Below are 22,060 nucleotides of genomic sequence, written 5' to 3' on the forward strand. Positions count from 1 at the left end.
TTTAAAGTCAACACACTTACTAAGCCTTGTTTACTTGCTCGTTGGCTAATGATGTAATACATGATGTAATGATGTAATACATTATCGTGCTTTGATTAGCTCAAGCTTTGCTGTGAGACAAATAATTTCGCCTTCATTTGCGGTCGGGAAACACATTGTTCTGACTGTCTGATTGGCTGATGCCTTCTGACGGCATTGAAGGTTGGAAAATAATTCCGCCCGCGAGATCGCTGTCACGTGACTTCATGACGTCACACAGCGCCTGCAACTAGGAGTATATTCACGTCAAACGGTTGGTCATAAATATTGTGACACCGAGCTACATTCACTCACTTTCTGAGCTTGTGAAAGCTCTGTGACATGGGGTTAGCTGACATGACTTGTACCGGGTATTATATTTTTAATCATCAGTCATATTGTTTTATCTTCAGTCCAGCGCGGCATTAGCTGCATGTCACAACTCTAAACATTATTGTGTTCTTTTTATTGTGGGGAAACATACTTCACAAGAGAGAAGTGGGGGAGGGGGTGAACTTGTGAAACAGTGTGAGTCAGCGACAAAAAGAAAGATGAGAGAGAGAGGACAGGTGTGTCAGTGAGACTGTGAGTGAAAATGCGAGAGCGGGAACCTTACCATCTCCCTCCCATGCGAAGACACATTTTGGTCTTTCCCCAACTAAAAGGTGTCAAGGTAAATAACAGGAAACTGTCATGCGTGGCTGACTCCGTCCGTTACCTGTAGTTTCTTGATCCTGTTCCTCGGGTATCCACAGTTCCTACAGCATCACTCTCTCTATATATATATATGTAAACTTTACCAGAAGCCAGTAATCCAGCGGTCGACTGTTACGATCGTTGTCGATATTGTCATTGTTTATCCTGTGGACTCTTACCTTTAAAGAACATTTCACGAACTCTGTAGTAGAGGATTCATACGCAGGTAAAACTTTCTGTTTCCTCCCCTCAAAACACAAGTTGTTACTGTCTCATTACCTCCTCATACAAGAAAAAGCTAATTATATATATATCTTGAAATTGATTTTATAATTGGGACTAGGGATCATATCAGAAAGTAATCGCATGATTTAATGATTTTATTATAAAGAATGGTCTGTATAATTGTGACTACACCAATGGGAGAGTGTGTTTACGCACATCACAGCAGGTGCGCTCTGCGATACTCGTCTGCTCACCTGTACAATACCTTGTCATCGTTCGTCATCGCTCGACGAGCGACATCAGATGATCTCCGAAGAAGCCTCATATCAAACGTCTCCCCACATGCCAACGACATTTAACGGTTTTTCGGAGACATTTATGAGATAGGTGCACGGATAGTCACTTGTTAGAGTTTGAAGTTCCTCGTTTTCTGAATCTTACTTAGATACCTATAGATACTTAGAAGTTTGGAATCATGAAAGCAAGGACTCGAACTGATAGCCACGTTTTGCTATGTAGCAGAAAAAAATGAAACAAAAATTATTATAGACGTGTAAGATTTTAGAATACTAGATAGAGAGATGGACAGAGAGATGTAAACACGGCAAAGTTTTGTTTTCTTTCCTTGCCTACGCGACAGGCAAGAAATTATTTTCTGTCTCCAGTGTTGACACGAAAACAATACCACAGCACGTGCTGAGAGCTCTGACTGTCGTAACCTCGTTTAAAATAAAAAATCTTCATAAATTTAAAAGCTAGTGAGGTGTCAGCCGACAAAGTGACAGAGATGTGCATGTTGTTCTCGGTGGCTTGTCGACTGAAAGCTGTTTGTCGGTTTGCTTTTCAGCTCCAGGAACTGCACGACATTGATAATGAAGTGTCCTGGGTAACGAATTTTCAGTACAACAATTTTTTGTTAAGTCCTGGCAGGTCCCCAAGAGCTTAGAGGGACAACTTGCCTCCTGGCCAATGAACAGCACATCAGTTTGTCTCCTGGCCAGACTCTGCTCAGAAACATGATCCAAATCGACTCTGGACATTGAATTTTATGTACCTATTTTCTGTCAAGTCAGCCCTGGACTGTATGAGAAGCCTGCCTGTGGTTCTCCTCGCTTGTCTCGTCGCTGATAATCGACAGCTCGTCACCGAGTTGTTTATCTCCATGACGGCGATGACGAAGCGCACCTGACGCAGGTGCAGTTCACAAGATGTAGGCAGTTGCTCTTCCTGTCACTTCCTACCTTTGTCCTGCAATCATCTTTCTCGCCCCCGTTGCTGCTGGACCTGTGAACTGTTTGTCACGCTCTGCTGACAGCCAAAACATAAACACTCTCAGCTTCACATCAACCGCGCAAACACCCGTTACCTTCGCAACCGGATGTCAAAGGACTCAACCCCTGACCCCATGACTTCGCGCGCAGTATCCGCCTGACGACACCTGTCTCGTCGAATTCAAGCATTGCGGTTTGTTGTCGCTGTTGAACCCTATTTATTTATAAATTCGGCAATAAACACTCGACAAATAGCCGGTGTGCACCAAAATAAACTGAGTTACCTTTTTTTTCTTCTTCTTTTTTCTTTTCTTGTTTTACTGTTGGCAGCGCGGGGCGCTTTTATATTTCCGTCAAGTCAGTGGGTCATGAGCTTTTGGTGCATCAAACGAGCGTACACCTGCTTCCAACCCTGGAGGTTTAACCTTTGAGAAGAAGGCTTATGGGAAAGGACAACTCTTTGTAGATAACATCTTGAACACCAGCTCTTCACGTGGACTGAACCAGAAAGAAAGCCTCAGCATCGAGCGACATTGAGAGACTATGATGTTTGCTCGGCCTCCAAGTGAAAATAATTCCAACAGAAGTACAATCGAACCTCGCCATTCGAATGTACTTCATTTTGCAAAATAGTTTGAGTAGCGAGAGTCCGACTATCAATGACAACTAATTATTGTGATGGGAATAGTTCATATCTTCTACTACATTAGTATAATATAAAATGAACTTTTGCTTTATAATTAATCGCTGGAGGTGCGTTCTAAATTCTGTGAAACCATTTTTGGTAGCTGTTGCCAAAGGATGGAGAGCAAGCTTGCCTCTCTCTCACTTCACCAAACGTTCAGTCGGCCTTCAAATTATTTTTGTCCAGTCCACGACTGCATCAATTTCCGCACTCTGTCTTTTTCATCTATTCTCGGCTTGTTCTCTACCCTCATCCATTATCGGCCACCGGAGGCGTGACTTGTACACTTCACTCGACACGGTCATGCTCCAGCCGCACAGGTGAAAGGTACTGGCAGAGGGATGTCTACCTGTGTACCTTTGCCACGTGTTCAGAAAAAACTAACACCTGGAGCAAGGACACGCTCAGTGAACAGACTGCGACAGAGTTGCCAAGTACTAACAACTCACAACACTTTTCGACCAGAAGAAATGTTGCAATATTTTAAATATATTACCAAGGTGAGCCATAGAACTACATCCATCACCTGTTCAGAGAGATCTTCTTGGTCGTGATGCTGCTCATTATAAGTTCTCATTATTATTATCATCTCCACAAATTGTTTATTATTATTGAGGACACAAACAGATGGACAGACATCTTGATGTGTTCTAAGTTTAGAACAATGAGCTCCCTCTTTGTTTGTAATCTTTCAAACCTGCCTCCAGTGTTTCGTGGGAGAGCTAGCAGGTGTGGTGAGATGCCCGCCCATACGTCAGCCCGTACAACATCCACCACCGACCATCATTTGCATCGCTGTCAAGCCCTTGCTGGCTGTGGCTGCCATACAGTCCACTCCCTTGACAGCAGACACTATTTTACCCTCTTCGGAGTCATCAGGTGTGAATGGGTAGAAGAAGTAGTTCTGAGGACACCGTCTGTCTTATTGCGTCTCCGCCGTTTGGGAGGAAAGTAGCCGCTGACTGAAAGGAGACTTACTGTGGAGACTAATGTGGAAACATGTGGAAACTGAAGTGGGGATGTGTGGAGACATGTTCTTGAGACTTCTGTAAGGAGGATTTCGTGAGTTTTGTTTCGTTCAGGCTGATGGTATAACGGGAGTATGTTAGACACGGGCAGCTCACTAAACACCTTTGTCCGTGGTTAAGAGGAGCTAACTCTTGAAATATCATTAAGTAAGATTTCGTATTGCTGTGAAATGTTGCAAGATATGAAAGCTTCTGTGTTTCTTTACTAATTGTACAATGTACAGCTCACTTTTACTAATTACTTCCCGACTTATTTATCGATGGACTTGAGAGCGGACGCAGTGTGGGAATTGTTTGAAATGACCATGAACTCTTTGACTGGCGATGCAAAGGTGATTTCTACAGGACAGACGAGTACGAGATCTTTACTCGTACAGGGCAGACATGGCTGAGTGAGCAGATAGTCACTTGTTAGTCTGATGTCTTTGCCAGCCTCGAGAGAAACCTGTCGGGAGCTTGTCGGATGAGAAGCCGGATGTTCTGGGATTGTCTTCTCCCAACCCGTTAATGACGTTTGAGGACTTTCACTTTCCATATCTCCTTTCTTGATTAAAAAAAAAAAATAGCCATCAAGCTATATCACAGAGTAGAACTAAATTTATTTTGGACTGTCGCATTTAGTTCCACCGAGAATGCATAAACAGAGACTTTCTTTTTTTTTTTTTTTTTCTCGCCACTCTCACTCCTTCCCTTGCTGTGAGCGCGGTCAAAGTCCAACATTCTCCGTACTCGTAGTTTTCCAGAAAGCCGACGAAAGACCGATCCTGTGTTGACTGGACGGACGTCCCGCAAAGGGCGGACGTCACTCCCCACGTGACCAGGGCCGTTGGTACAAGACTGATGAGCAAATGGCGTCTACCTGTGCGCGATGCCCTCGGCGGAACGATGGAGCTGTGCTGTGCTGTGCTGGTGATGCTGCAAGTGCTGTGCGGCCCCTGCTGTCAGTCACATCACCTGTAGGATCGTCAGCAGATGACAGACACAGGCACAGCATCTACCGACACCTGATGTCATTAGAGACAGTGGACAATACGCGACACCCCGTGTCTGGAGTAAAACCGGTGAACCTTCCACGATCTTTTGCCCTCTGACTACAGTGAATAAATCTGGAGACTTAGACAAGCAAAGAGTTACTGACTGTTTATAAATCCAAATAAAACGCACTGCCATGTGTCACGCGCCGGTGGAGCACAGCAAGGTCACTAGACAAAGAGAATCGAGCACAGGTTGGCTCTGCCAGTCTGACAGTCTTTTTCCTTTTTCTTTCCGATAATGTAAAACAGTATATAAAATATATCCAAAGAACAAGCAGGATAGCATGCATGCTTAGAACGATCTATAAAACAGAAGTCTGGTGGCTAGCTCACCTTGAACACATCAAAGCCTCATTGGCCATGCTTTTGGGGTTTTTAATTACATATACATCTGTCACACCTATCTCCTAGAAATCTGACGGTCAGCGTGTTGTGTAGTCGATCTTATTATTATTGTGGTGCTGGTGGTGGTGGTGGTGGTGATGATGATGATGATGATGATGATGATGATGATGCCAGCGGTGGAGGTAATACTCGTACAGCCCTAATAGTAACAGCACTAGCAACAGATGCAGAACGGTAAACAGTTATAAATAGCAACAGATGTATAAATAGCAACAGATGTAGAGCGGTCAGCAAACCGTATCTATAAACAGAACAGCTGTAAACGATCTTCACGCTTGGCTTCACTGAGCAGACTGCACAGTTGAGGATAGAGGACGACATCAGTTCCTGTCTGTGACTTCCAGCTTTGTCTCACTACTTACTGAGCAGGAGATGCTGTGTACATAAATGGATCACGGCGCCATAGCCATTCATTTTCTGTCAGCGAGGGCTTTACTGAGTCGCCTCCATCTCCAGGCTGCTGACAACGGAGTAAAATTGAGGGCCCTGATCATGTGTCGTGTCATTAGTGTGCCATGTATTGTGTTACAGAACAGAGGTTAACGGTCTTAACAGCTGAAATTTTAAAGCATCATCCCACATGTCGGCGAGTATGTTATAGACACAGTTAAACATGAGACTTACAGACAGACAGACACACACACACATACAGACAGACACACAGACAGACATACAAGCAGATAGACACACAGGCAGACAAACAGACCTCATATATTAGCGAATATCGTTTGCTGGAATTACTGTGAACTGGATTAGTATATAAAGCTTTGTCCTGATCGTGTTAACTATAAAGTCAATATAAAGTCAATATAAAGTCAATATATTTCAATTGTTGACAACCCCATTCTAAACATTTTATTTACGACAACGTAGTTGCGTTCCTCGCTCCAAGCCGCTGATCCCCGAGGGTCTGGAGGTAAGTCCGTAATACCAGCCATTCACAACGGAAAGCTCCGACAGCGGGACGCGTTCACACAGCTGCAGACGATCATCTGATCGTCAACGACGACTCGGGGTTGGGGAGGGACACGTGCAGAAGCACGCGCTTAAACACACTTTCAGTCAACGTGCAAACACATGCACTATCCCTCCTCCTTGATGCATATTTCAGTGTTTGTTTTTCGAGAATATGATGTGGACGACGGTTCACAAGGTAACTGCTGTGAACGAGTGCTGGCGAGGAGAAAGTGCCAACTGCGTCATTGCACGTTAATGACGGGGTAACGTGAGCACCCGTCAGCCACGTGTCCTAATGACGGGCACATACCTGGGAGCGCATCAGGCGTGTAACGGTAACCGGACAGAACTGGACTAACTCTACCCGGAGACGATGGGCGGGTGGTCTGACTGCCATTCTTGCCTCACATCTCATTCCTTGAGACTCGTCTTCAGCTTCCTCTCGCTCGTCCTTTATGGGATAGAATCGTTCTTGCCACACCTGGAGCTAGCCCTCCCTTTCTTTCAGGTGAGCAAGTGTAGCATTGTGCTTGTTATTAAGCATGGAAACGGGCGAGAACCGTTCTCTTTTGACAACGACAGGAACGGGACTGTCTGGCAAAACTTCTCTCGTTTTATGTCTTCATGTCCACAGGTCGCTCCTAATATGGCGGTTAGTCTTATATTCAGAGCATCTGCTGACTCTAACATTGCTTTTTAATAGTTTTAATTCATTGTTCAATTTGCACTGCAGGCCGTAAAGTATAATTATTGGAAGGATTTGTCAAAAGTACCCGACAGAGACATACAGTTGCTGTTTCTGCTTCTTGCTATCATCAGAAGTTCTTTCTGTGATCTTGCTGTTGAGAGGAGAGTGGAGTTAATGAACTGTCCAGTTCTCGGTGTGAAAGGTTCTTGTCCTCCCTCAGTGCCCCCAGTGTAATCCTTGCTGAAAGCTTGTGAGTCTTGTCCTTGCTCCAAGCTTGAGAATTCCAAAGTGTCTAGTTCAGTACATGGTCACATAAGGCTTGGGGTAGATACATGGTGTACAGAAGGCTTTGAACCAAATGCATGATGTACTAAGGGGGTAGTTTACATGGTGTATTTAACTGTTTGTGTTGTACACGAGGTGTACTGAGGGTCTGTGATGTTGGTAAAGACGAGGTATGTCTGAAGGACATGCCGAGTATTTTCTGCGGTTCTTTCGTGCCGGACAGAGCGGTGAGCTGTGATAGGGATGAATACAGAACAGCGTTCAGGATCGAAAAAGAAGTCGCTAATGAGAGCAAAGTACTGGCGATGTACCCGGGCACTCGGGGCCATGTCAACATCATAATATTCACGCGCATCTCAGGTTAACATGGCGGTCATCTGGGGCCGGAGTCATGAAGCGAGGCAACGGAACGGAAGTCCTGTGACGTCAGTGGAAATGAGTGCAAATACACTTTTGGCGGACGCTGAAGCAGCGTCTGCTAACGGCAGTTGGTTGGTTGGGTGGGTGGATGGGTGGTTCTACCTTGAGGTGATTTTGCACTATGGGGGAAAGGAAGGAGGGAGGAAACTGGAGTACCTGGGGAAAAAACCCGATGTCCAGCCGTGTCACATATAAAGATATATCCCGAGATGAGATCTGAACCTCTCACCGCAGTTGTGACATGCGAGTGGTATAACCTCTACACTACCGGGCGCCCCTTCAGTCAACCGTACTTTGTCCTCTGACCTTTGTGCCCCGGATTGCAGTGTCGGCTAGCCATGGGTGCCAAAGCAGTTTCCGACCGGTGACGAGGGACCTGGTGCACAGTACAAACAAGTAGCGTTTTAGCTGGTTGCTAGGCGTCAGCCATCAAGTTAGCAGCTTGCCATGCACCGTGGCCCTGGCGTCTAACAAGTCACGTGACTCAGGCCCTGCCCTCAAGAGCCTGCAGGTCGCACGCGCTGCACGATGAAAGCAGCAACTGCAGCTTGTCGTCCTTGTGTTGTGTATGAGACGACTAGTGTTCACGCTGACCCAGTCATTACAAGGGGCAGGCTCGGCTGTATTATTGTCACTCGCAAAATTGTGCAATTATATTGTTTTATACAATTTTTTTAACTTAATATGATATATGGATAAAATTTTAAAAAGCAAGATTTAAACGTTCAAAAATAAGCCCCCTAACGGCTGAATTAGTTCTCACTCTTACTTTACTAGCTTTACTTCAGGGAAAAAACACAGTTGCCGGTTTGAAAACATCAACTCGCACAGCATGCAATCAAAAATAACTGTCCTCTCATTCTAGCAGCCTAGTGTTGCTTGGTCTGGAGGAGAGAGGTTCCTGACAGGTTCCACACTAGAGTGACTAGAGTGGACCCCTGGCCTGAGTCACGTGTACAAGCACGTGCTTGTCATTTGATGTGAATAATTCAGCTCGCGATACACACACTGGTATCAAGTTGATACACATCTCTCCTTGGCGATAATCGTTTGAGTCACCTCATCTGCACTCGGTTGATCTTAGTCTCCAGCATTGCACGCCTATCTCTATTGTTTACAGTTTTATTTACGTGTTTATGTTTACTCCTTGCACCTTTATTTTTCCGATGCAGTCCAAAGACCGTAGAATGTGTGTAAAGTGACAGAAAGAAACTGGTTATGTGGTTAAAAAATGTGTTTCTACTATTTACAGTCATTCTCTCTGAAGCTTCAAGCTTCAAGCTCTGACTCAAGCTTAGCTACCTTGTGTCTCAAGCATTTCAAGTCAACAAAAGTCTTGACTAGACACTGCAGTACCTACATTGCAGGTGAACAGAAAAACACATGTCTACAGGTAACCGAGTTACACGAAGATTCATTGAGAGCCGCTTAGTGTGGATTGAGAGGATTAGAGTTCGGTAAAAGCTTGTCGCAAAGGTGAGCGACACGCCTCCAGTCACATAAAAGATTAAAAGGATTAGAGGAGAAGCCGCCCGTGCTATAAATAGCCGCAAACTGAGATGCATTTCAGTCACGTGATGAGAAGCGCTGTAGAACAAAGCCTGTTTAATGAGACGTTACAAAGTGACGTAACGTGATCGTTGTAGAACACGAAGAGGAAGATGGAGGGGGACTTCCAGGACAAAAAGTTTATGATAAGCAACTCTGGGACCTGTGGTCTTGTCCTGCAGGAACGCCATGTTGGCTTCTGTGGGACCTTTGCTCTCAGAAATGATGGCTTGGCTTCATCATAACATTGTTTCCAGGGAAAATTATTTCTAAATAAAATTTTGTCAGTTAATCTACAAAGTTTCCAGTATTGAGGTTTCTAGCATGCTATTCATCTGACAGTGCAGTTGTTGACCAGGTGGGCACATGCGCACTGAAGGGGTTAATGATGTGAGCTAAGAGGAGGATGACAAACTGCATGTGCGCAGGCTGATGACATGGAGGGAGGGGAGGGAGGAAGCGTGCTCACATCCCCAAACAGCTTGTTTATTGGAGGATTAAGGACAAACAACCACCGCTTATAGCATCATGCCGCTAGGAGGCGACAGTACGTTGAATATTCATTGACGCCTGTTGCTCCCTGCCTTCCTCCCCAGACACCTCAGGTGTTTTGTTTCATTCATCATTTTGTCTTCGCCCGTCACGGTGTGAAAGGTACCTGCGATTTTTGCTCGGAAATAGGACATTTCTGTACATCTCTCCCAGGTAGGTGATGATAAATAAAAACTACTTTGATAAGTCTCGGATATGAGATGAGCGAGGTACGTCGGCGAATATCTTAAGCGTGCACACAGGTGTGTATGTGTGTGTGGACGTTTGTCTTCAATGTATGTATGTAAAAAACGTGTTTATACATTCACAGAATGTATAGTAGGGTATATCTGTAGATTCTTGCGTATGTGTGCGCACTCGTGCATGCAGAAAATCCATGCAAAAAAAAATTATCTAGTGTTATTTACTATTTTACGAAGTGAGTGGATAAACGTTGTCTGTCACCCTTCAGTCACTGATCACAGATTGTCATCTCTAGTCATCCGTGAAACGTAACATTGTCTGTAAAACAAAAAAAACTCAGCGGTGCATAAAGCATCTCCGACAATTCTTTCATTTTGACGGTTATACTTTAAACAACGAGGTTTTACCGGTGATTCAGTATTGTGACGTCACAGCACGCCCACACGACACTGAAGACCAACATTCCGCCGGGTGACGTCACAAGACGGATACCAGTGACGTCATAGTAAGGGACTCCTAGATTAACCGAAACATGTTTTTATATCCCCCATGTTGTTTACAACACTCAGTGTCACACTGTGCCTCGTCCAAAGAATTATCTTTTCTTGAAATTTAGCTTCAGCTGCATCTCACTGGTCTGTGACGTCTCTGAGATTTTTTTTTTTTTGAAACACACTATTCCAAGTGATGGTCTCAATACATGACAAAAATAATCTTGACCTTTGCTCTGTTCTGCTCATTTTTTGCTATCTAGGGTATGGTTAATGGGGTGGGTCCGCTGTCTTCCATGAATATGTTGTTTCTTGCCACCTGAGAGGCTGCTGCAGCTTTATTCACAAAACATGGTCACGTGGGAGGGGATGAGATGGGATGAGAGTACAATGAGGAGACGATTACCATGGTGACCATGGTGCTGAACGTTGAACACATAACCCTAAAGTAAAACAACAAATGTCGGCAAAACTTCATTGATGGTATTTTACCGCTCCAAGTCATGTTTAGTTCCGATGCAATTAGGTTAAGAATTTCTCGGCCATACATTTCCCTAAATTATTCAGCTCTTCTTTATTCTTGGACCGTTCATCACGACTGTAATTGACACCCGCTCGCACCGTTGTCAGGAGGTGGGCGCTGCTTGTTATTTATTTGTTTTCCACAACCTGTCTCCTCCATTTTTCTAGCAAGCATACCTTCGCGACCTGGTATGAGTAAGAAGTCCTCGTTACTCTGAGCTGTATTCTATTTGCGATACAAAATATTTGACCAGAAAATGTTGCTCTGTGTGTGGCCAACCACCGCAACCTTGTAAGGACATGACCATCCATACTCTGCCAACGAATAGATCAGGGAAATAAGAGGAGAAGAGATGGAGAGAATGGTAGAAATATGCCGGCCCCACACATTTCAAGTTGTAGTTCGGAACCCACCTCAGTTCAGAGGTCACGTCGGTGTCACGTGTCTGCGGATGTCTTTACGTGACATCAGGATGAAGAGCAGGAGCGGGGTGGAGGAGTCGGTAAACAAGTTTTGCTGTACGTCACCTGCAAGGCAGCTTATTCCTCCTCTTCTTCTCCTTCATCGTCACTTAGGCGTACAAACTTTGACCCTACTCGGGTCTTATGATGAGCGAACTTAAAAATGATCTTCAGTTTGCTGACACATTTAAGGGGAGAACATCGGTGTTTACGAGGAAACTTAAATCCACCAAGTACAAAATTTCTGGATTATCTTTAAACCCAGTAAATACTGACGGACTTACCAGCACGACCCCGATTTGTCGCATTTATGCCGGGCGTGTTTTATTTTCTGTCAAACTATAATTAGAACAACCCCAATGTATGTGTGTGTGATTTGAGTGAGTGTTTGAGTCTGTGACTCACTCCCCTAACCACTTCCTGTCGGTTTATCTTTCTATCCGTTCTCTCCATGTTCCAGACACTGAAGCAAAGATGACGGTTCCCAAGATCAAGGACTTCGTTGACAGCAACGCCAAAGAGTTTCTTTCTGTGTTTGAAGTCATGGCTCACTTCTCGGACGTGTCGGAAGGCGTTCTGGACGTCGGATCCAGCAGCAACGACACCATCAACAGCACGACCACGCCTTTGATGACGACGCTAGCGACGAACCCCGCCTGTCGCAAAAATGAAGCTTTTATGCAGGCTCTACCCTGGGTGCGCATCACCTTCGGGGTGCTGATGGTGCTGGAGAACACGCTCAGCCTGTGGGCGTTGTGGCACGTGCGACGTCTGCAGCGAGCCTTGCAGCGCTTCATGAGCTCCTTGTCGGTCGGGGAACTGCTGACCGGAATCTGGTGTTGCTATGGTTATGGCGCTGAGGTCATCACGGGGTCAGCGGAAGTGACATTCGAATGCCGCATGCGCTTCATCGGGATGACGTATTTGAACTTTGCCTCCATCCTCTCCATCGCCGCCATGTGCCTGGACCGAGCTCTGGCCTTGCAGTGTCCCCTCCGCTACGTGGAGCTGGTCACGCCACCCCGGGTGCGCCTGGTGCTTGCGGTGGTGTGGCTGCTGCCGCTGGCAGTGGTGCTGGCCGCGTATGTGGACGTGGAGGGTTCCTCCCTGGACTGCGACTTCGTGCACATCGCATCTCCCCGCACCTACGTGGTGCTGACGGTTGTTGCGCTTCTTCTTCATCGCTGTCATCATCTCCTCGCAGCTCTTCCTCTTCCGCGCGGCGCACTGCCACATCACCAAGATCTTCCCCACGCTCATCAACTCGCACGTGTCCACTCGCTACTTGCGCATGAACGTGCGCGCGGCGGTGACGACAGCGGTAGTGGTCATCCCCTTCTTGCTGCTGTACTCGCCCGTGGTGGGGGTGCAGGCGTCTGGCCGCCATCCCCGGCGATGAGGAGTGCATGAGTCAGGTGCTGGCCGCCACCTGGCTCTTCGCCTCCGCCCACGGCCTCTTCACACCTGTCATCTTCTGCTGGCGCTTCAAAGAGATCCGCGCCAACCTTCTCCGCCTCTTCTGCCGCTGCCGGCAGCCGGGACCGGAAGTCAACATCTACAACGTGCGCTCGAGCGTGTCGGCAGCGACTGGGAACCTGCTGTAGGCATGCGCACAGCTTAGTTTCCGCTGACCTCTCTGTTGAACGGGAGGTACAGACGTAAGATAAGAACATTACGAAAGAAACTTTGTTCAGACATTTTCTTACCTTCTAGAGACTCGTTAGACACGAGACGGTTAGTAGGAGCGAGACAGATGCAGTAAGTGTAAAACAACTGCCGTCCTGGCGTCAGACAATGATCCTTTCAGATGTAAACAATGATCCTTTAAGATGTAAACAATGATCCTTTCAGATGTAAACAGTGAGATTTTCAGGTGTAAACAGTGAGATTTGTGTAACTTCTCGTAGCCAGGCACATCCCGGCGCCCGCGGACCAAGACAATGGCCTGGTCAGTGAGAAAGACAGCTTGAAGAGGTCTGTGAAATACAGATGAAAGAAGCATCATAAGATAATGATACAGATGAAACATCATCTCCGTAATACAGACTCACCCTTCATCGCAGCAAATGTGTCACAAAACTAATGACTGGGGTGGAGAGAGACTACAAGTATTTATTGATAGAAGATCTCGATGAAGCTGACAGAAAATGTGAGAAGGTGTGACAGACTGTGTGCTACACACTGTAAACTAACAGAAAACCGTTTACAACAGAATATTATATTACACATCAGCTTTTACTGTCGTAAACTGTGTATGTCTGGACATGTGACTGTACCTACTGTGTATAAATTAACTGATAGAATATCACCAACGGCAAGTCCTTAGGTAACTCAGAAAATACGTGTTAATTGTAGTGTAAATCCACTGAGCAAGGCATCGCTACCTGTCTTTCTGATCTACCCTGCAAGAGCACCTGTCCACCCGGATGTTTTTCATTTTTTTTTTTCTTTGACGAAATGTCATTGTCGTTGTCGTCGTCTGTTTTACTTTTTGTATTCGCTTTAGGAATTTTTTGGAACTGTATATTTTATATGTATCTGTTCCCCCTTCTTCCTTCTGTGCACTGAGTTTTGCTCAGCACACACTTGATGTTGCTGTCTGTCACACATCCTAACGGTGAAGCAGACGGGTGCTTGTCTCCCTTTAGGTTACAAATGGACGCTCATCATTTCAGAGAATCTTTGATGTTGAGGTTTCTAGAAAACTTCTCGACAACCACATTTATTTTATTTCAATGTTTTTGTATTCGTTTTTTTTTTTATCCTTCTGAGATAACCGTGATGTGGTTTATTATTGCTTTATTCCTTTTTAATATTGTGAAGCAATCCTTTTGGTTGTCGTTACCAGCTGTCTATCAAACCCTGATAGACAGACAGTTGTGTCTAATCTACTAAATCATGTTCCTCACTGCCATCAACGAGAACCTGGGAAGTGAGCACGTGTTGTGTTTGTGGATTGTCTGAACTTGTGATATTAGTAACGAACGTTTTGTGATATCAGAGTTATCTGCCTTTTTGAAAATTGTGGATTACTTCCCCTTGTGATGCTTGTTGACAGTGTGTTTTCCTAGACAGCATGGCTTCACGATACATTCATGTTGTAGCTGGCTAAGCAAGGATATATGTCTCAGCATGCATATCTGTCATAAAATAACATAATTGTTCTTTCAGGTCACACTAGCCTGGACAGACACGACCTGTACTGTCACATAGTTAATGACCCCTGACCCTTGCACTCCCACGTTACATAGTACACTTCCATGTTACAGACACACACTTTACCTGGGTAACGCCGACTGAAGAGCAAGAAAGACATTTTCTCTCACTTAGCTGCATGCTCCAGTCCACAATCATGTTCTCGCTCTGTTAATATTGTCTGATGTATTGTTGTTGTTGTTGTTGTTGTTGTTGTTGTTGTTGTTGTTGTTGTTGTGTGACTCTGGCTGTGAGTGGGGCGAGTGCTGATTGTTCTGATTAAAGATTCAGAACCTTATGATGCTTTGTTACAGTTGTTGGAGGGATGTGTATGTCGAACAAACCGTGTGGCCGTCTGATGAAGAACAATTTCAATTGTGAAATATTTCGGAAATGCGGTTAAAAGCGTCATATGATTGAGAACGCGCACACGCGCACCTGCAGGAATAACGTACGTGCAGTCTGTGCGTGTGTACCTCGTTGTTTTAATGGGAAAGCTGTTGACTTTATTGGGAGCCCCCCTAGCAATTTTTATATCTTAGATTTTTTACCATCTACTTTTAGCTCTTATTTTATCCCTTTCATTCTAATGTCTCTGATACTCTGCAGTTCGTTTGGTATTGTTTGAAGTTGATTTATATTTTCTTCAGTTAGGTTTCCTTAATTGATACTGATGTTCTGTTTCTTCATCTTAAAAGAAGAATATGTTATAGTACCATCTCTAAACTGCTTTAGGATTTAAAAAAAAAAAAAAAATCGGTCACTAATATTAAAGAGTGTGTGTGTTCCTCCATCTCGTAACCAGCTAAGTGCTGATGAGACTGCTTAAGTTACAAACGTCTTACTTCTGCCACGATGGTTATTACACTGTTACATGTACAGCAATCATGCCATTTATTTCATATAGTCTGCCCTTTCACCTTTATAGTCATGCTGCTCCTCCTAAATAGAAATGCAGTGTGTGTTGGTTACTACGTTGGTGCCAGAGTAGATTAGTGTTGTGTAGAGTAGGTTATGATCAATATTTCGTAAATGTAATACGTGTCATCTTCATGCAATAGCACAAAGAAGTAGTGAAACTGAAATATTTATCAAAACATAAGCAATCGCTGTCATCCATTGCGAAACCGACAGTTGAGCGCTCACGTGAAACTATTCCACTCTCTCTCTCTCTCACACACACTTACACACAAACACGATGTAACGTCACAATGACCAGTATAACTGTCGCTAAACGCCCCATGGATGACCAGTCTTCGTGAACACATTGTAAGATGAAAAGAAACTGAGACAACAATGACTCCTCCTATTCTAGCAGTGAATCCTTTTCACTGAAGATTCAGCATTCAGATGAATACTGTATGTTGGGACCCGCAGGTGGAGGGTTGTACCTATGTGTCAAAAGAAACGACTCTAGCGGATCTTTGGATGACGTCATTGTCTTCGCCAACGGTCTCCTTCTCTGCCGAATTGTCCAAGGTGGGTCTGTGTCCAGGAGCACTCAGAGAAGTTCTTGTTGCTGCTCGTGCTATGGAATTAGACATGTAAGCGTTGGACATCCGCTTGTTGCCGGCGAGCTGAAGACTCGCCCTCAGTTTATCCCTGCGAACGGGGTCAACCACTACTTCTCGAAGCAACGTGACTCGTCTATATCTGTCGTCCACCTCTTCATGAAACACATTGTTGAACATCATGCACTTGAAGCAGATCATGGAATAGAAGTTTTTCTGTATTTCATGGTGACGGACAAAACAGATCGGGAACAGAACGACTCCGCTTAGCGTCCAGGTAATCTCAGACGTTTCCTCAAAATGATACCAGAAGGCCGTGACATGGTTGCTCAAGATCTTGTTCATGTTAGCCATGTTCCTCGGTATTGCAAAGACCAAGAAGAAGATCGAGTATATCAGGAGGGTATAAGAGGCAGCAGAAAAATGTTTATCTTGGAGCTCATAGTCGATGCAGTCTGGACTGACAGGACAAGACCCGCGGAAGTGACGCCACAAGCGGACGGAGCACAGAAAGATCATCATCAGGAACGCCATGCCCTGTATATACCCTCTTGCCTCTGCGGAATAGACAACGATTATCTCGCAATTGTGTCTTGCGATTTGTGTCGTGCCGAAGAAAAAGATGAGGAAGACGGTGATACCCGAAAATAGTTCATTGACTAGCGTGAGAATGAGAAAATATTTGGTGGAGACGAAGACGTACATGAAAGGGCGGCCTGGGAGCACCATCAAGATACTGCACGATAGCATCAACAGCACGTTCCACTGAGCCATGACCTTGAAGAACACTATGCTGATGACGCGGAAATGACAAAGATAGCCACTCTGTTGATGGCTGATGAGGCTGCTGAAGGCGTCATGGATGCGGAACAAACCAATCAGGATAAAGATGGCGGCGTGGAAGATGCAGATGTGGCACAAGGGCATGACGATCTGGCTGGGCTGCCACATGGTCACCACCACGCATATGTTGAGCATCAGCTGCAAGATGCCTAGCAGCAAGTGTGTGATGTCCACCATCATGAGCTGAGCATCGGTTGGGACATAATCAGAGTTGTTCATTGATATTGCTGCGAAGGATGTCTATCCCCCAACATATACATATATACACCAATTCGAATCGTGATGGAAGGTGTCTGATCAGATCAAGCTGAAGCACGATTTTTTTCTTTCTTATCTGGAAGTTCCACCTTCAGTTTCTTCTCTGTGACCCGGACGTTAATTACCCCGTGACGACTGATGCTGATAGAAGACCGTGATCACCGTGTGCAGCAACGAAAGCAGCCAATGGAAAGTGATGAATGCTGAGTGAGTGTCCTTATCCCAAGATCTCTGCTGACTTGTTCTTGGGAGGGAAATATGCGACGTCACGTGTTAGGTCATGGTTCATCCCTGAAGGTGATGGATTTGGGATGGAATGGTGGGGCTGTCGGAGCTTCGCCTGCGTGCACCGTGAGCGCGTGACAAACGCTCACTTGTCTCACCTTGTCCTCCCTGCCCATCGGAGTCTGCTGACGATATTAAAATAGAAACTTAATCAAATATCATAGCAAGCAGCAGAAAAATACATATTTACATTCATAATTGTAGGAAATAGTAGACCTGTGCGCGTCAGATAATTTAGAATTATTTAGTGACAGCCGCAGCACGGACCTGTCATGTCAGCCTGACGGGAGAGGAACTAGTTGGCAGCGTTGTCAAGGTAATTCACTAATAGTCCTGTGCAGTATCATCTCAACAAGTACCATTACACACACACACTCTCTACATTCGTTGTTAATATTATTATTTTATACTGAGCAACTGCACTCCGCTGTCATTCTACTCTTGAAAACATTGCCAAGCTCTCACCTTGTGTTGAGGAGTTGTCTACACGAGATCATTCTTGGTGAAAACATGTCTGGCGCTCTGCCACCAGTGACAATTGACGTCACAGTCAGTACATACTGACGTCATAATGTGCGTCACAAACGTGACACGTCAAAATATTACGTTTTGTTTTAATTAGCAAGTGTTATGACGAAGAAAGGTCAAAGCCATGGAGGTCGCAGGCATTGACAGGTCTGCTGCGTCTGGATTGGAGGAAAATACAGTCGGTTTGTTTGTTTGTTTGTTTGTTTGTTGTTTGTTTGTTTGTACGACTTGGATCAGGCGTAGCCTCAGAACTCTCTTGCTCTCGTGAGTGGTATTTTGTGGAACAAGAACAGTATACTTATCAAACACGAGTGTGAAAAGCCCAGGTGGAGTGTTGTGTTGTTGTCTTCCTCGAATATTTGTTTACTTGTACGCCACTCTGTTGCAATATATATATATTTAGAATCGAGAAAGCATCTCTTGGGTAGGGAGAACACTTAGAGGAGATGAGTATTCTCTCACAGAAACACACACATACGTGGGGTCGACGATATTCCTCAAAACATCACAAGACTACTTTTCATATAATGAATATTTATTTATATATATTATTGTAACAAGTGGTAATACAAAACATTACACATTTTAATGGAGGTAAGAATGGCAGTAAATATCGGTGATTGAGGCGGTCGTGCATAGTGTTCAGCAGAACTCACTATCCTCCGCACGTTTTGTTCAAACATTGATCACAAAATTCAATACATTTTGATTTTGCTGTTGGAATATTACATTTCCAAGAATCAGGGGAAAAAAAGTTTCTTGCGTAAACATCCTTTGCTACCCGTCGTCCTGAATCGATGCGTATAGCGTACCCTCTGTAAATACATCGCGATACGGTGTTGCTACAAGTATGATGGTTGTTTACTGTTGCTCTTACACTCGACTCCTCAACGCCCTATTTGTTGTCTGGTACCACCAAGCTGTACTAAAACTGACTTGTCATTTTGTGATTTAACCTAAACGCTTAGAGGTATGTTTGGCTAATGCTTTTAATTTTAACCAGTCTTTTTGTTTCGAAGCGAGATACTTTCATGCAAGCCCGCCCACCCTGCTACATGCTCACACACACTACGTTACCCACTCTACCCGCCCATCTACTCATGCCCACCCACTTTACAAACTCACCCCTTTTACATGTCCACACCGTCTACATGCCCACTCCTCTACATGCCAACCACGTCTACGTACGTATCTGTGTCTACGAATTGTGTGTGCCTATATTTATGTTACAGAGACAGTAATAGTAAGAAAGAGACGAATGCAAAGTGTAGCACATGTTACTGAAAATAACATTTCGACGTGTACCACATCCATATTTCCACGTGACCCTTTTTCAGAACAACGGGTGCTTCACAAAAACCTGCTTTGAAGACGTTGTAACGGCGGTCAGCGTTCGTCTGAATGCAAACCAACACACGTGTACAAGACAGACTGGTGACAAGACTTCAGACAGAAAGAATTGTGGCCTTACTCCCACCTACAGCCTGACAACTTTCACGGTGACATCTTTAATTAAAATATTCGCCATCATCTCCGCAGAATGAATTCGTCAGATGTCAGCAACGCCCCCTACATCTCCCCTCCTTGCTCACCACCAAGCAGTCTTGCTCGTACTGTATTCATATTGCATTGTCAAACAACTAAAAGCAACAGCAGCATGTCTGTGTGAACACAGACAACAATCATTGGCCGCTGAATACAAGTCCTGCACAATCCTACAAATAATGACAGCAGACACCTTGACAACGCTGCATGCTTGGTTAACAGAGACCCAGGTATTATTGTAATCAAACTGAAATAAAGTATAAGTCAAACATTCCAAGGTAAACAAGTTCGCAAACAGTCAGAGCAAGCAAGCTTTCCTCGCCTCCACGTCAGGCTCTCGTCTGTTTGAGATTCAAGGACCGAGGCAGGTGACTACAGGTGGCAGCTAACAGACTTCAGGTAGACATTAATATAGACTAACGGGCAAACAGATTTCAAGTAGACATACAGTAAGTTGGAATCTTTACACCAAGTGATTTGTCTGACAAAACATAGTTCCAGCTGTAAGTAGGTCATCAGTGAAAGGTCAAACGTTTATCTAATGATGCACGCGCACACACACACTCTGTCTCACACACACACACGTACGCACATTGCAAAGGCTTGCACTGTAGGGGAGATTATTTATAGGGGAGATAACTATTTTTACGAAATATTATTACAGGGAGGTTGCCATCGGTACAAGGGAGACTACCGAGCAAAAGGTCGAAAGAATGAAGGCTGTCGAGTAAGACACAGTGAGACACACACAGACAGACTGACAAACAGACAAACTGATATACGCATCAGCTTCAGAAAAAGCAAACGAGGATGGCGACCACCTGCACAGTACAGGTCATTGTACAGACCTCGACCGACAGCTTCAGAACAAGAAAGAGATATTTTTAACATTTGCAACTGTACATCAGTGACGAGATTACTTGAAACAACAAATACTATATAGAAGTCAACGTATCCCGCTCGACTGTACAGCATCAAAGAGGTTAATGACGATAATCAAAATAACACAATATCAACAATATCATTAACCTGGTAATTTAACATAGGAGTTTTCTTTTTTAAATTTCGTGAGTACAAAGAGTTGAAGTATTGGCAACAGTTTTAATCTAACTAAAAAACAAAAAAAAAACTAAAAAAACCACTTGAGAACCGATAACAGTTTGACATTTGACAAAAGCAGTTTGTCACGAGCGGCAAGTTGACCTCTCACCTTTATACCTGCAATGTATACACTTCCGATGGTTTACAACAGAAAAGGTGATAGTCAAGCCTAGAGGTTAGACCGTTAGAGGATGTATCATTGTCCCGTTGTCTGAACGCACAGTGTGTGGGTGACAGTAGACATCACACAGAAGTGGTGAGTACAGTCTTGTCATGTCACGTGTGTCACGTGTAAAACACTGCACACTCGTCTGACAGACACACAACTGTAACTTTATAGCGTGTAATGCACAATGTAATGCAACGTCCGTTTCCAGACTCAAAGTATTCTAGAGATTTTTTTTTCTAAAGGAAAAAATTTGACTCATCAAGAACTCCATCTTAATAAACTTTTTAGCACAAGAGGCAGAGATTAACAAAGATACATCCACAACCTCGATACTCATGTCTTATCTAGTCTTATACATCTCCGCAATCATATATTTTCCAAGTCTTATATCAAATTTTCTTTCTTATTACCAGGACAGTACTCACACTTTCATTTCAGTTTTAGAACGGACTTTTTTTCTTAAAAGCTTTGTTTACTGTAATCTTTTATTTACTCTTTTCGCCACATTCTACTATTTAAATATTTATGGAAAAAATGTTTGTTTTTGGACTATTTGTCTTATTCGTAATCTTTTTTCGGGGAATTCTTTTGTGAAAATGTGTCAGTTCAGGGTGTTCCTGAATAACATCGCCGATACTCGAGCTGTCATCGGGTGCGAAGACAACTTAGTGAAGGAGTTAAGTACACGCCGCGGTCGACATTCACCGACAAATGTCTGCGTGGATAAATAAAAATACTTCTGATAGCATGCATACACGCTGATGGACACGTATACATGAAAGAGATTAATATGTGGATAGTAGGGTTGATACTAAAGACTTTCCTAATACGAAACCGAAGCTTCCAAGAAAGTATCGGCCGCGTGATGTTCACATTGTTGTTCACAGTAACTGCCAGTAACTGCCAGAACGCGTTTTGTCTGAGTTCAGGAATTCTCCAGCACCTATCAGTAAAATCGAAGATTCTTGATGATCACCAGTTAGAAAATTAGAAAATGCGAGAGATGCTTTTTCCGGACTTTCAGACCTCATAAAGAAAATGATTGACAGGACAGTGAGGGTCAGTAGTTGGGGTGGGGTCAAGGGGTCAGGGGAAGGTTGGGGAAAGTCTATGTCGGTACATAAAGAACGCTGTCCATGAACCCAAGCATTGCAC

The 22,060-nt window shown here is 44.4% G+C and overlaps 2 protein-coding genes across 7 annotated transcripts; one reads left to right on the top strand and one right to left on the bottom strand.

The window, feature by feature from the left end:
• Window positions 1-3,379: 3,379 nt before the first annotated feature.
• Window positions 3,380-15,421, top strand: LOC112566892. Of its 5 annotated transcripts, none has more exons than XM_025243312.1 (2): window positions 3,380-3,957; window positions 11,931-15,421. In XM_025243312.1, the coding sequence occupies exon 2, from the start codon at window positions 11,945-11,947 to the stop codon at window positions 12,878-12,880; it is 936 nt and encodes a 311-aa protein (XP_025099097.1). In that variant the 5' UTR covers window positions 3,380-3,957; window positions 11,931-11,944; the 3' UTR covers window positions 12,881-15,421. The 5 variants fall into 5 exon arrangements, with proteins under 5 accessions (XP_025099097.1, XP_025099098.1, XP_025099096.1 ...); XM_025243313.1 differs by having other exon boundaries at window positions 3,380-3,943; XM_025243311.1 differs by lacking the exon at window positions 3,380-3,957 and adding an exon at window positions 6,507-6,827.
• Window positions 15,422-15,739: 318 nt separating this feature from the next.
• LOC112566891 lies at window positions 15,740-18,116 on the bottom strand. 2 transcript variants are annotated; one of them, XM_025243308.1, is made up of 2 exons: window positions 18,028-18,116; window positions 15,740-17,684 (listed from the first exon to the last, which is right to left on the bottom strand). In XM_025243308.1, the coding sequence occupies exon 2, from the start codon at window positions 17,236-17,238 to the stop codon at window positions 16,057-16,059; it is 1,182 nt and encodes a 393-aa protein (XP_025099093.1). In that variant the 5' UTR covers window positions 17,239-17,684; window positions 18,028-18,116; the 3' UTR covers window positions 15,740-16,056. The 2 variants fall into 2 exon arrangements, with proteins under 2 accessions (XP_025099093.1, XP_025099094.1); XM_025243309.1 differs by having other exon boundaries at window positions 15,740-17,687; window positions 18,028-18,114.
• Between the last annotated feature and the right edge of the window lie 3,944 nt (window positions 18,117-22,060).

This window comes from Pomacea canaliculata, linkage group LG6 (genome assembly GCF_003073045.1).
Source record: "Pomacea canaliculata isolate SZHN2017 linkage group LG6, ASM307304v1, whole genome shotgun sequence".
Taxonomy (NCBI): Eukaryota; Metazoa; Mollusca; class Gastropoda; order Architaenioglossa; family Ampullariidae; genus Pomacea; species Pomacea canaliculata.

Excerpts from the sequence above, each read along its gene's own strand:
- LOC112566892 (XM_025243310.1), top strand. The coding sequence starts at position 11,362 with ATGGAGAGAATGGTAGAAATATGCCGGCCCCACACATTTCAAGTTGTA. Across the intron at positions 11,528-11,930 it reads GTCGGTAAACAAGTTTTGCT|ACACTGAAGCAAAGATGACG; the intron begins GTACGTCACCTG and ends TCCATGTTCCAG.
- LOC112566891 (XM_025243308.1), bottom strand. The coding sequence starts at position 17,238 with ATGAACAACTCTGATTATGTCCCAACCGATGCTCAGCTCATGATGGTG.